The sequence below is a fragment of the Sciurus carolinensis genome, chromosome 1 (assembly GCF_902686445.1).
Source record: "Sciurus carolinensis chromosome 1, mSciCar1.2, whole genome shotgun sequence".
Classification (NCBI taxonomy): domain Eukaryota; kingdom Metazoa; phylum Chordata; class Mammalia; order Rodentia; family Sciuridae; genus Sciurus; species Sciurus carolinensis.
This window is the reverse complement of record NC_062213.1, coordinates 80090773-80106159: the sequence shown is the minus strand read 5'-3', so window position 1 is coordinate 80106159 and position 15387 is coordinate 80090773. Positions and strand designations below refer to the sequence as shown.

Below are 15387 nucleotides of genomic sequence, written 5' to 3'. Positions count from 1 at the left end.
ACTGTTGATTGGTGCGATCAACCAAAGCCTGCATTTGCTCTTTCATCTCATCATTTGCTTCCCTGATCATTATAATTATGTACATTCTGAACTCCCTTTGTGACATTTCTTCTGCCATGCTGTCATTGGATTTTATTGATGTAGCATCTAGGTTTGTTTGAGACATTTTCTTCCCTTGTTTTCTCATATTGTTCAGGTATCTACCCCTCTAGTACTGAAACTCTGAGATATTGCAGATTTCCTCTACTGACCTATACTGTCCCTGTAGATTTCCAATAACTCACCTCCTAGCCTTCAGTAGCCTGAAATCTTAGAGGAACTTGATAATGCAGTGCTCCACAAGGAAGCTGCCCCTCTAGGGGTGGTAGCCTTCAGGTGGGGTATATTCCCTGCTAGTGGGCAGAGGCACCTCCACATTGTTGACAGATCATCAGTCAAAAAGAGGACTATCCTGCAGGCTGGGGCATGGCTGGTCTGGACCTGTGTCTCTGGTTCTACTACCCTCGTGGGAAAACCTCACCCAGCAGGGAAGACTCACCCAATGGGGAGTCTCACTGGGCAGCTCTCCACCAAGAAGTTTCCTTCGGTCCAGAACTAACACCTGGGCTGGGCAGTCCTCCTCTGCGATGTTCCTGGGGTCTGGAACTAACTCCTGGGCCAGGAAGCCTCACCCTGCTAAGCCCATGGCCAAAATCATTCTAAAAATGGTGAAAAACTGAAAGCATTTTCCCCTAAAAACTGGAACAAGGCAGGGATGCCCTCTCTCACCACTTCTATTCAACATTGTCCTTGAAACTCTAGCCAGAGGAATTAGGCAGACCAAAGAAATTAAAGGGATACAAATAGGAAAAGAACTCAAACTACCCCTATTTGCTGATGACATGATTATATATTTAGAGGAACTGGGAAATTCCACCAGAAAACTTTCAGAATTCATAAGTGAATTCAGTAAAGTAGCAGATATAAGATCAACGCTCATAAGTCTAATGCATTTTAATACATAAGTGATGATCCTCAGAAAGAGAAGTTAGGATAACTACCCCATTCACAATAGACTCAAAAAAAATAAGAATAAAATACTTGGGAATCAATGTGACAGTGTGGTATTAAAAGTGATTACATCACTAGATTACTGGAACAGAAGAGAAAGTTCAGAAATAGACCCACACAAATATAGTCAACTGATATTGATGAAGAAGCAGGTTCAAGTCAATACAGCAAAGTCAAGTCTTTGCAAAACCTATAGAAATGTACGATACAAAAAGTGAATCTCAAGGGAAAAAATGGACTTCAGTTAATAATAAAATATCAAATGCTAGCTTATCGACTGTAATAAATGGACCATACTAATGCAAGACGTTAAAATCAGAAGAAACTGCTGATGGGAACGGAAAGGAAATATAAGAATGCTGTGTACTTTCTGCTCCATTTTTATGTAAATCTAAAATTTTTCTAAAAATTAAAATCTATTATCTTAAAAAGTTACAGTAATGTAATTTGTGCATTGTTTCTTTTTTTTAATTTTCATTTATTTTAATTGTAAACAAATGGGATACATGTTGTTTCTGTTTGTACATGGAGTAACAGCATACCATTTGTGTAATCATACATTTACATAGGGTAATGATGTTTGATTCATTCTATTATTTTTTCATTTCCTCCCACCCCTCTTTTCCTCCTACAGAGTCCCTCCTTCCTCCAGTCTTGCCTCCCTCACACCCCCCCATTATGTGTCATCATGCACTTATCAGTGAGATGATTCATCCTTTGGTTTTTTTTACATTGGCTTATCTCACTTAGAATGATATTCTCCAATTTCATCCATTTGCCTGTAAATGCCATAATTTTATTATTCTTTATAGCTGAGTAATATTCCATTCTATACCACAGTTTCTTTAGCCATTCATCAACTGAAGGACATCTAGGTTGGTTCCACAATCTGGCTATTGTGAATTGAGTAGCTATGAACATTGATGTGGCTGTATCTCTGTAATATGCTGATTTTAAATCCTTTGGGTATAGGCCAAGGAGTGGGATAGCTGGGTCAAATGGTGGGTCCATTCCAAGTTTTTGAAGGAATCATCACACTGCCTTCCAGAGTGGCTGCACTAATTTGCAGCCCCACCAGCAATGTATGAGTGTATCTTTTTTCCCACATCCTCTTCAACACCTATTGTTGCTTGTGTTCTTGATAATCGCCATTCTAAATGGGGTGAGATGGAATCTTAGTGTAGTTTTGATTTGCATTTCTCTTATTACTAAAGATGGTGAACATTTTTTCATATGTTTGTTGATTGCTTGTAGATCTTCTTCTGTGAAGTGTCTGTTCATATCCTTAGCCCATTTGTTGATTGGATTATTTGTATTCTTCGTGTAGAGCTTTCTGAGTTCTTTATATATTCTGGAAATCAGTGCTCTATCTGAAGTATGAGTGGCAAAGATTTTCTTCCACTCTGTAGGCTCTCTGTTCGCATTGCTGATAGTTTCCTTTGCTGAGAGAAAGCTTTTTAGTTTGAATCTATCCCAGTTATTGATTCTTGCTTTTATTTCTTGTGCTATGGGAATCCTGTTAAGGAAGTCTGATCCTAAGCTAACAAGTTGAAGATTTGGACCTACTTTTTCTTGTATAAGATGAGGGTCTCTGGTCTGATTTCAAGGTCCTTGATCCATTGTGAGTTGATTTTTGTGCAGGGTGAGAGATAGGGGTTTAGTTTCATTCTGTTGCATATGGATTTCCAATTTTCCCCAGTACCATTTGTTGAAGAGGCTATCTTTTCTCCATTGCATATTTTTGGCACCTATGTCTAGTATGAGAAAACTGTATTTACTTGGGTTTGTGTCTGTGTCCTCTATTCTGTATCATTGATCTTCCTTTCTATTTTGGTGCCAATACCATGCCGTTTTTGTTACTATTGCTTTGTAGTAGAGTTGAAGGTCTGGTATTGCGATACCCCCTGTTTCATTCTTCCTGCTAAGGATTGCTTTAGCTATTCTGGGTTTCTTATTCTTCCAGATGAATTTCATGATTGCTTGCTCTATTTCTGTAAGGTACATCATTGGGATTTTAATTGGCATTCCATTGAATCTGTATAGCACTTTTGGTAGTATGGCCATTTTGACAATATTAAATCTGCCTATCCAAGAACACAGGAGATCTTTCCATCTTCTAAGGTCTTCCTCAATTTCTTTCTTCAGTGTTTTGTAGTTTTCATTGTAGAGATCTTTTACCTCTTTGGTTAGATTGATTCCCAAGTATTTTTTTTTTTTTGAGGCTACTACAAATGGAGTTGTTTTCCTCATTTCCCTTTCAGCTGTTTCGTCGCTTGCGTATAAAAATGCTTTAGATTTATGCGTGTTGATTTTATAGCCTGCGATTTTGCTGAATTCGTTGATGAGGTCTAGAGGTTTTCTGGAGGAGGTTTTTGGATCCTCTAAATACAGAATCATGTCATCAGCAATTAGGGACAGTTTAAGTTCGTCTTTTCCTATTCGTATCCCTTTAATTTATTTCTTTTTTTTTTTTTTGTAACAAATGGGATACATGTTTTTCTGTTTGTACATGGAGTAAAGGCGTACCACCTATGTAATCATAAATTTACATAGGGTAATGTTGTTTGATTCATTCTCTTATTTTTTCCCTTCCCCCCACCCCTCCTACCCCTCTTTTCCCTCTATACAGTCCTTCCTCCATTCTTGCCCCCCTCACTAACCCTAACTCTAAACTAACCCTAACCCCTCCCACCTCAAATTACGTGTCACCATCGACTAATCAGTGTGATCATTCGTCCTTTGTTTTTTTGAGATTGGCTTATCTCCCTTACCATGATATTCTCCAATTTCATCCATTTGCCTGCAAATGCCATAATTTTATCATTCTTTATGGCTCAGTAATATTCCATTGTATATATATATACCACAGTTTCTTTATGCATTCATCAACTGAAGGGCATCTAGGTTGGTTCCACAACCTGGCTATTGTGAATTGAGCAGCTATGAACATTGATATGGTTGTATCTCTGTGGTATGCTGATTTTAAGTCCTTTGGGTATAGGCCAAGGAGTGGGATAGCTGGGTCAAATGGTGGTTCCATTCCAAGTTTTCTGAGGAATCTCCACACTGCCTTCCAGAGTGGCTGCACTAATTTGCAGCCCCACCAGCAATGTATGAGTGTACCTTTCTCCCCACATCCTCGCCAACACCTGTTGTTGCTTGTGTTCTTGATAATTGCCTTTCTAATTGGGGTGAGATGGAATCTTAGGGTGGTTTTGATTTGCATTTCTCTTATTACTAGAGATGTTGAACATTTTTTCATATGTTTGTTGATTGCTTGTAGATCTTCTTCTGTGAAGTGTCTGTTCATTTCCTTAGCCCATTTGTCAACTGGGTTATTTGCATTCTTGGTGTAGAGTTTTTTGAGTTCTTTATAGATTCTGGAGATTAGTGCTCTATCTGATGTATGATTGGCAAAGATTTTCTCATTCTGTAGTCTCTCTCTTCGCATTGCTGATAGTTTCCTTTGCTGAGAGAAAGCTTTTTAGTTTGAATCTATCCCAGTTATTGATTCTTGCTTTTATTTCTTATGCTATGGGAGTCCTGTTGAGGAAGTCTGGTCCTAAACTGACATGTTGAAGATGTAGACCTACATTTTCTTCTATAATCTGCAGAGTCTCTGCTCTGATTCCAAGGACCTTAATCCATTTTGGTTTAGTTTCGAGCACGGTGAGAGATATGAGTTTAGTTTCATTCTGTTGCATATGGATTTCCAATTCTCCCAGCACCATTTGTTGAAGAGCCTACCTTTTCTCCACTGCATATTTTTGGCGCCTTTGTCTAGTATGAGAAAACTGTATTTATTTGGGTTTGTGTCCATGTCCTCTATTCTGTACCACTTTATACCTTTCTATTTTGGTACCAATACAATGATGTTTTTGTTACTATTGCTTTGTAGCAGAGTTGAAGATCTGATATTGGGATACCCCTGCTTCACTCTTTCTACTGAGGATTGCTTTAGCTATTCTGGGTTTCTTATTCTTCCAGATGAATTTCATAATTCCTTGCTCTATTTCTGTAAGGTACATCATTGGGATTTTAATTGGAATTGCATTGAATCTGTATAGCACTTTAGGTAGTATGGCCATTTTGACAATATTAATTCTGCCTATCCAAGAACATGGGAGATCTTTCCATCTTCTAAGGTTTTCTTTAATTTCTTTCTTTAGTGTTCTGTAGTTCTCATTGTAGAAGTCTCTCACCTCTTTTGTGAGATTGATTCCTAAGTATTTTATTTTTTTCGATGCTATTGTGAATGGGGTAGTTTTCCTAACTTCTCTTTCTGAAGATTCATTACTTATGTATAAAAATGCATTGGATTTATGAGCATTGATCTTGTAACCTGATACCTTACTGAATTCACTTATGAGTTCTAAAAGTTTTCTGGTGGAATTTCCTAGTTCCTCTAAGTACATAATCATATCATCAGCAGACAGGGATAGTTGAGTCCTTCTTTTCCTATTCGTATCCCTTTAATTTCTTTGGTCTGTCTAATTGCTCTGGCTAGCGTTTCAAGGACGATATTTAATAGAAGTGGTGAAAGAGGGCATCCCTGCCTTGTTCCAGTTTTTAGAGGGAATGCTTTCAGTTTTTCACCATTTAGAATGATATTAGCCATGGGTTTAGCGTAGATGGCCTGTACAATGTTAAGGAATGTTCCCACTATCCCTATTTTTTCTAAGTGTTTTGAGCATGAAGGGGTGCTGTATTTTATCAAATGCTTTCTCTGCATCTATTGAAATAATCATATGATTCTTGACTTTAAGTCTATTGAGATGGTGAATGACATTTATTGATTTCCTGATGTTGAACCAGCCTTGCATCCCTGGGATGAAACCCACTTGATCATGGTGCACTATCTTTTTAATATGCTTTTGTATGCGATTTGCTAAAATTTTGTGAGAATTTTTGTGTTGATGTTCATTAAGGATATTGGTCTGAAATTTTCTTTCCTCGATGTGTCTCTGTCTGGTTTAGGTATCAGGGTGATATTGGCTTCACAGAATGAGTTTGGGAGGGTTCCCTCCTCTTCTATTTCATGGAGTACTTTGAGAAGTATTGGAATGAGCTCTTCTTTAAAGGTTTTGTAGAACTCGGCTGAGAAACCATCTGGTCCTGGACTTTTCTTTGTTGGTAGGATTTTGATGAGTTCTTCTATTTCATTACTTAAAATTGGTCTATTTAAATTGTGTATGTCCTCCTCGTTCAGTTTAGGCAATTCATATGTCTCTAAAAACCTGTTGATGTTTTCAAAATTTTCTATTTTGTTGGAGTATAGATTTTCAAAATAGCTTCTAATTATGTTTTGTATTTCAATCGTGTCTGTTGTGATATTTCCTTGTTCATTCCGAATTTTAGTGATTTGGGTTTTCTCTCGTCTTCTCTTTGTTAGTGTGGCTAAAGGTTTATCAATTTTGTTTCTTTTTTCGAAGAACCAACTATTTATTTTGTCAATTTTTTGTATTGTTTCTTTCGTTTCAATTTCGTTGATTTCAGCTCTGAGTTCAACTATTTCCTGTCTTCTACTACTTTTGGTGTTGGTCTGTTCTTCTTTTTCTAGGGCTTTGAGCTGTAGTGTTAGGTCGTTTATTTGTTGAGTTTTACTTCTTTTATTGAATGCGCTCCATGAAATAAATTTTCCTCTAAGTACTGCTTTCATAGTGTCCCAGAGATTTTGATATGATGTTTCTTTGTTCTCATTTACCTCTAAGAATTTTTTAATTTCCTTCCTAATGTCTTCTGTTATCCATTCATCATATAATAGCATATTGTTTAATCTCCAGGTGTTGGAGTAGTTTCTGTTTTTTACTCTTTCATTTATTTCTAATTTCAATCCATTATGATCTGATAGAATACAAGGTAGTGTCTCTATCTTCTTGTATTTGCTGACATTAGCTTTGTGGCATAATATATTTTCTATTTTAGAGAAGGATCCATGTTCTGCTGAGAAGAAAGTGTATTTGCTCTTGGTTGGATGGTATATTCTATAAATGTCTGTTAAGTCTAAATTATTGTGTTATTGAGATCTATGGTTTCTTTGTTCAATTTTTATTTGGAAGATCTGTCCAGTGGTGAGAGAGGCGTGTTAAAATCATGTAGTATTATTGTGTTTTGGTCAATTTGGTTTCTGAAATTGAGAAGGATTTGTTTGATATACATGGTTGAGCCACTGTTTGGGGCATAGATGTTTATGGTTGTTATATCTTGCTGATTTATGGTTCCCTTAAGCAGTATGAAATGTCCTTCTTTATCCCTTCTGACTAACTTTGGCTTAAAGTCCACATTATCTGAAATGAGGATGGATATTCCAGCTTTTTTGCTGAGTCCATGTGCATGGTATGTTTTCCCCCATCCTTTCACCTTTAGTCTATGGGTATCTCTTTCTATAAGATGAGTCTCTTGCAGGCAACCTATTGTTGGATCTTTCTTTTTAATCCAATCTGTCAGTGTATGTCTTTTGTTGGATGAGTTTAGGCCATTAATATTCAGGGTTATTATTGATATATGATTTGTATTCCCGGTCATTTGGTTCATTTTTTTAATTTTATTTATTTTTTTTGACACGACTTGGTTCCTCCTTTATTTAATAATTCCTTTAGGATAATTCCTCCCTTTGCTGATTTGCTTCTTTGTTTTTCATCTCTTCCTCATGGAATATTTTGCTGAGAATGTTCTGTAATGCTGGCTTTCTTTTTGTAAATTCTTTTAGCTTTTGTTTATCATGGAAGGATTTTATTTCATCATCAAATTTGAAGGTAAGTTTTGCTAGGTATAAGATTCTTGGTTGGCTTCCATTTTCTTTCAGAGCTTGAAAAATTTTGTTCAAGGCCCTTCTAGCTTTTAGGGTCTGGATTGAAAAATCTGCTGATATCCATATTGGTTTCCCCCTGAATGTAATTTGGTTCTTTTCTCTCGCAGTCTTTAAAATTCTGTCTTTATTTTGTATGTTCGGTATTTTCATTATAATGTGCCTTGGTGTGGGTCTGTTGTAATTTTGTATATTTGGAGTCCTATAAGCCTCTTGAAATTGGTATTCCATTTCATTCTTCATATTTGGGAAATTTTCTGATATTATTTCATTGAATAGATTGTTCATGCCTTTGGTCTGTTTCTCTATGCCTTCCTCAATCTCAATAATTCTCACATTTGGCCTTTTCATGATATCCCATAGTTCTTGGAGATTCTGTTCATGAATTCTTACCATCTTCTCTGTTTGTTCAACTTTGTTTTCGAGGTTAAATATTTTGTCTTCAATATCTGAGGTTCTGTCTTCCAGGTGTTCTATCCTATTGGTTGTGCTTTCTATGGAGTTCTTAATTTGGTTTATTGTTTCCTTCATTTCAAGGATTTCTGTTTGGTTTTTTTTCAATGTCTCTAACTCTTTATTGAAATGATCTTTTGCTTCCTGTATTTGCTCTCTTAACTGTCGATTGGTGCGATCATTCAATGCCTGCATTTGCTCTTTCATCTCATCATTCAATGCCTGCATTTGCTCTTTCATCTCATCGTTTGCTTCCCTGATCATTTTAATTATGTACATTCTGAACTCCCTTTCTGTCATTTCTTCTGCCATGCTGTCATTGGATTTTATTGATGTAACATCTAGATTTGTTTGGGGCATTTTCTTCCCTTGTTTTCTCATATTGTTCAGGTCAGTGGACTGCTGAGATACTGCAGATTTCCTCTATTGTCTTACAATGTCCCTGAAGATTTCTAATATATCCCCTCTTAGCCTTCAGTAGCCTGAAGTCTTGGAGGAACTGCGGTGCTCCACAAGGAAGCTGCCTCTCTAGGGGTGGTGGCCTTCAGGTGGGGTATATTCCCTGATAGTGGGCAGAGGTGCCTCCACTTGTTGACCAATGGTCATCCAAAGGGGAACTAGGCTGCGGGCTGAGGCAAGTCCTGTTTGTGCCTGTGTCTCTGGTTTTACCGTCCTTGTGGGAAAACCTCACTCAGCAGGAAAGACTCACCCGGTGGGGAGGTCTCACTGGTCAGTTTCCATCCTAGAGGTTCCCCCTCAATCCACACCTACCACCTGGGCTGGGCTGCCTTCCTCTGCAACGTTCCCAGGGACCCGGACCTACTTCCTGGGTCTGGGAGCCTCACCCTTCGCAGACGAGTCTCCTTAGGCTGCCTCTCCTCAGAGAATCTGCCCACAGTTCTGGAAACTTTGCTCCGCCCCTCAGCTTGTCTCTGTGCGGCTCTTCCACCAAGAAGCCGCCTAGGTCCTGGGACCCTGCTCTGCACCTAAATCGCCTGGCTATGCAGCCCCTCCTCTGAGCAGCCACCTGGAGCCCTGTACAGTACTCCAAGTCCCAGCGACCCGCCGCACTCCTCCTCCTCCTCCGGGCAGCTCCCCGGTGTTCAGGAGCGGTCGCTCTGAGTCCAAACAGCTCACCACACAGCTCCTCCTCTGGTCAGCTGCCCGTAGCCCTGATGCGGCCGCTCCAAGTCCAAGCGACCCGCCGCGCTCCTCCTCCTCCTCCCGGCAGCCCCCCAGTGTTCGGGTGCAGTCACTCTGAGTCCAAACAGCTCGCTGCGCAGCTCCTCCTCTGGGCAGCCCCCCAGAGCCCCAGTGGCTTGCTCTGAGTCCAAGCGACCCGCCGCGCTCCTCCTCCTCCTCCTCCTGGCAGCCCCCCGGTTTTCAGGAGCGGTCGCTCTGAGTCCAAACAGCTCGCCGCGCACCTCCTCCTCTGGACAGCCCCCAGAGCTCCGTGGGTTGCTCCGAGCCCAAGCGCTGTGCTGAGCGGCCTCCTCTACAATGCTCCCAGTTGTCTGAGTTCACTGCTCCGGTGGGGGGAGGGGTGTCTCGTTGGGTAACTCTACTTCACAAAGTTCCCTGCATTCCGGGACTACCGCCCCATCCGGGACACCTCCCCAATGGGAGAGACTCACCCGGTGGCTTTGAGTTGGTCCCAAGTCTCTCAATATCTCCTCTTCTTGAATCCTGAGTCCTGGAGCAACATGAAATGCAGCCACCCTCTAGTCCGCCATCTTGAAACCCTCCTGTGCATTGTTTCTAACAGTCAAATCTGGCAATAAATTTAAGTGCCTATTACTTAGAGATTGATTAAATACAATGAACTCATTTTTAAAAAGAGAAGAAAAAAGGTCAAGGTTGTTTCCCATTTTCATAACTTACTATAAAGCTACAGTGATCAAGACAGTGTGGTACTGGCATCAGGACAATCATATACACCAGTACAGAGTCCAGAAATAAACTCGTACGTGTATACTCTGATAATTTTTCCAAAAGGGTCAGTGTGTTCAACACACTGAACAACCAGATAGCCACATGCAAAAGAATTAGACCTTCACCTCACACAAATATAAATATAACTCAAAGTAAATCACAGACCTAAATGTAAGAGCTAAAACTACAAAAATATTAGAGGAAACATAGGGATAAATCTTTGTAAGATGAATTTTGGTAATGGATTCTTCAATACAAAACTAAAAGCAGAAGGAACCAAAGAAAATACAAATTGGACTTGATCAAAATCCTAAAACTCTTATGCTTCAAAGAATACTATCAAGAAGGCAATGAAATATGAGTCAAGGATTTGCTGGTAAGGGGATGGAACTGGAGACTATCATTCTAAATGAAATAAGCCAGACCCTAAGAGTCAAAGGTCAAATTTTTTTTTGATATGCAGAAATTAGTCCAAAAAAAAGTGGGAGAATTCCATCAAAAGCGAAGAAAGACCAGTGAACTAGATGAAGGGGTTTGAGGGGTTAGGGAGGAGGGGCAGGATAAGGGAAGAATGGTGGAATGAATCTAACCTAACTTTCCTATGTACATATATGAATATGTCACAGTGAATCTCACCATTATGTACATCCACAAGACACTAATTGAAAAAAAAAAAAAAAAAAAGCAGAAAGCTTAGTAGAGTAGAAGGAAGGATGTTATATATAACTAAAAAGAATCAATAAAAAGAAAAATGTATATAAAGCAAGATATATATATGTGTGTGTATATACATATACACATATATACATACACACACATATATACACATACATCAAGGATTTGAACAGCTACTCCTCCAGAGAAAACACAGAATGGCCAATAAGCATAAGAAAAGACCTTTGAGATCATTAGCATCAGAAAATAAAAATAGAAACCCCAATGAGCTACCACTAAGATGACTACAATCAAAAAATCAGATAATAACAAATCTTAGTAAGGAGGTAGAAAAATCAGAATCCTCATGCACTATTGGTGGGAGTCTATAATTTTATAAATATTATAATTTTAATAGAATTATTTTAATACATTTTGTTATGATTTTACATTATAATTTCAATAATTTTAAATTATTATAATTTTATAATTGTGAAGCCACTTTGCAAAACTGTCTGGCAATTCCACAAAGAGTTAAATGAAGAGTTACCACATGACTAAACAATTTCACCCCTAGGTATCTACCCAAGCAAGAGAAACAAAAACTTTATATCCACATACCAACTTCTACAGCAAGTAATGCTGGTGGTATTATTCACAATAACCAAAAATAGAAACCACCCAAACATTCATTATTATTCATTATTTTTGAACTGATGAGTTCAAAAATAAAATGTAGTCTTATCCATACAATAAAATATGACTCAACCATAAAAAGGAATGAAGGAACATGAACCTTGAACACATGGTAACTGAAAGAAGCCAATTACAGAAAGGACAAATATATGACCCCATTAATGTGAGATTTCTATAATAGACAAATTGAGAAAGACATAAAGCAGATTGGTGGTTGTTTCAAACTGGGTAAATGGGTAGATAGAGAGGTGATAGCTAATGGGGATTCTTTCTGAAAATATTCTAATATCAACTATGAAATGGGTAGATAGAGAGGTGATAGCTAAAGGATATGGGGATTCTTTCTGAAAATGTTCTAATATCGACTACGTTGACATTCATGCACAACTGTAAATATACTAAAAACACTGAATCAGATATTTTAAATAGACGGCTGTACAATATGTAAATAACATCTCACTAAAAAAGGAAGATACCTGCACATATGTGGGTCACCTTACCATGATGAAAATAAGCCTGCAAAACACTGAAAAAATGTTATTTTCAACAAGGGTGCTGATTCAATTAGATATCCATATAAGGAAAAGAGTGGATTTTTTTCTTCTACTTCATATCTTACCCAAAAAACAATTCCAGATAGAGTGAACTTCTAAATGTAAGAGGTAAAACAATAAAGCCTCTATAAAATAAAATAGAAAGGTAGCTACGTGACCTTGAGTAGGCAAAAACTTCTTAACCAAGACACAGGGCATACAGGGAAAGATTAATAAATTGAGCCACATTAAAATTTAGAGCTTTGGGCTGAGGTTGTAGCTCAATGGTAGAGTGCATGCCTAGCACATGTAAGGCACTAAGTCAATCCTTAGCACCACATAAAAATAAATAAAGGTATTGTGTCCATCTCGAACTAATTTTTTTTTTAATCTGGAGCTTCTTTCATCCAAATGCCATAAAAAAGAGTAGCATGAGACAGAGAGTGACAAAATAGTTGTAATGAATATATGAAAAAATAACTCATACTCTGAATACAGAATTTCCATAAATATACAAAAATATATAAGAATGGGTACATCTCAAGGAAAAGATATCCAAATAAAAAGGAATTCAAGGGGCTGGGGAGATAGCTCAGTCGGTAGAGTGCTTGCCTTGTAAGCATGAGGCCCTGGGGTTCAATCCCCAGCACCCAAAAAAAAAAAAGAATTCAACTAAACTATTCAGCATGAAAACATAAATTAAAACCACAGAATACATAAGATTTAAAGAATGACAAAACAAAAGTTAATGAGGATTTGAAATAACAGGCATTAAAGAGTATAAAGTGGAATAAAAACTTACTTCAAGAGTTCATAATTCTTCTCATTTAGCCTCACAGCATTCTCTCTCCAAAATTTCTCAGATTTGTGCACAGGACTCCATTCCAACCTTCCAGATTTAAGTTCTGAACTATATTCATCAAATGAGCTATAAAAATTTTTAAGTGAATATAGTATATAAGAAGAATTTGAGTTATTCTAAAGTTAAGCATAATCAAATGTCTTCACTGGTGATTTAATTATGAAGACTGACAATAGATAGTAACAAACTATCCCTAAATAAAGTTTAAATAGATTAGATAACCTTTAATAAATCATGTGAAATTTTATTCAAAATACTAAGGTCAAAATTTTATTCAAAGTACTCGCTCCTGAAAATTTGAATACTGCATGAACTATTTAAATGAGCACTTGTTTTCAAACTCCTTACCCCAACAAGTACATGAGTATGTATCAGAAAAACAATGGTAAATCTATCACAATTTCTACTGTGACACTTGAAATACTGTTGTTTGCCAGATTACTAGGCACAATAATGTGAACATACATAAAGGCAGAGTACTTTAACATAAAATAAAATATCATACCCTAATACCATTAGACTATATCACAAACTATGATTATACATCATAAAAATAAAATCACAAATATTTCTACAATGTTTTACAATGTGACTACCAATAATATAGAGGTAATTTATTAATTGAAATAATCCATCATACATTAATTGAAAACATCTATAAATTACAACAAACTGAAATGTATTTTAATTCAAAAACCCAATAGGTGTACAGTAACTTGGTTATACAAAACTTAATAATATGATAATCTTTAATGTGGTCAGCTAGTAGACAATGTCAGAGCATGCTTAGATTTTCTTTCAAGTAAAAAAAGAGATGTAGCCATTAAATGTTGACTAGTAATTCAGTATAAGCATGATGAGTAGGTGATTGGGGTGTCCTGTTCAAATAAAGTAGTTAGTTTATTGTAGGGCCACTTGGTATAAAAAGTAAATTAGACCAGGCACAGTGACACACACCTGTAATCCCAGCAACTCTGGAGGCTAAGGCAGGAGAATCGCGAGTTCAAAGCCAGTCTCAGCAAAAACAAGGTGCTAAGAAACTCAGTGAGACCCTGTCTCTAAATAAATTACAAAATAGGACCGGGGATGTGGCTCAGTGGTCAAATGACCCTGAGTTCAATCCCCAGTACCCTCTCCACCAAAAAAATTAAACTAATATTTTTTTAATATTCATATCCTACACCTTATAACAACAAACATAGAGATATGCCAACTGTACATATCACCCTCATTCACTGTATGTAAATATAATGGGAGGAATCTCCCCAAAGGAGAAGAAATAACACACAGTTCTAACCAACTGTTGCCATATAAAAATGGTATCTCAAGAGAAGACAACATATCTTAGGGAATGCTCTTGATTTTCATTCTTTGCAATCAATTCATATTTTCTGAAAAAAACTATGCAACTCAGCATGTGCACCTGTAATACCAACCCCTCAGGAGGTTGAGACAGAAGGATCCCTTGAGCCCAGGAGTTCACAACCAGCCTGGGCAACACAGCAAAACCTCCCACCCTCTGCCAAAAACAAAATAAAACAAAAAGCTATGCGAGTACAAGTCAAACAAAGTCCAACAGATTCAGTATATGAGAAATTTTTAAAGTAATAATACTAACACACCTAAGGTCCTGGACACTTTCACCAAGTTTTTCCAAAAGAAATTTGATGTCTTCACTGATATCTTCATCATCATACTTCTGCTGTTCCAAGTTCTCCAATTGTTTCAGAACTTTGCACTGAATCATAGCCAAAGCATATTCTTGGCGAGTTTCTCTTTCAGTTGACTTTTCTAAAAAGTTCTGGGTTAGACAAAGAGATAATTTAAAAACTTTATAATTTGTTATGTGATGTTCCCAGACTTATTTCCTTTTATTCCCTCTCTCCTTCTCCTGTTCTCAGATTTAACTATCACTTTTAAGTGAATGACTTCATCTTGGATTTCTCTTTCCTGAGTGCCTGTCCCTTATAAGAATTCTATCTTTGATTACTTACATACATTTATGGTTTCAATCTGAAATGTCTCTCAAACACCCAGGTGTTAAAGGCTTAGTCCCCAGCCCATGGTGTTACCAGGAGGCAGTGAGAACTTTAAAAGCCAGAGCCTAATGGAAGAAGTTATGTCGCTGGAGGAATACCTTTGAAGGTGAAGGGGATATTGAGACCTTGGCCCCTTCTTTCTCCCTTTGCTTTCTGGCCACCATGAGGTGAGTAGCTTCCTTTACCCCATGCTCCCCATATAATATGCCCCTCTGCTACAGGCCCAAAGGCAATGGGGCCAAGAAACCACAAAACTGAAACTTCTGAAACCATGAGCCATAATAAACCTTTCCTCTGTATGGGTTGATTATCTGAGGTATTGTGTCACCATGATAAAAGTTGACTAACACACATACTTAC

At 37.6% G+C, this 15387-nt stretch overlaps 1 protein-coding gene across 3 annotated transcripts in view; it reads right to left on the bottom strand.

The window, feature by feature from the left end:
- The window catches only part of Atp6v1h (ATPase H+ transporting V1 subunit H), a 127405-nt gene that overhangs the window by 52676 nt on the left and 59342 nt on the right, over positions 1-15387 (bottom strand). For all 3 annotated transcript variants that reach the window (XM_047516354.1, XM_047516348.1, XM_047516361.1), the window contains 2 exons: positions 14611-14789; positions 12929-13054 (listed from right to left, as the gene is read on the bottom strand). In XM_047516354.1, coding sequence (XP_047372310.1) covers positions 12929-13054; positions 14611-14789 — 305 coding nt within the window. The remainder of the gene's footprint in view (positions 1-12928; positions 13055-14610; positions 14790-15387) is intronic.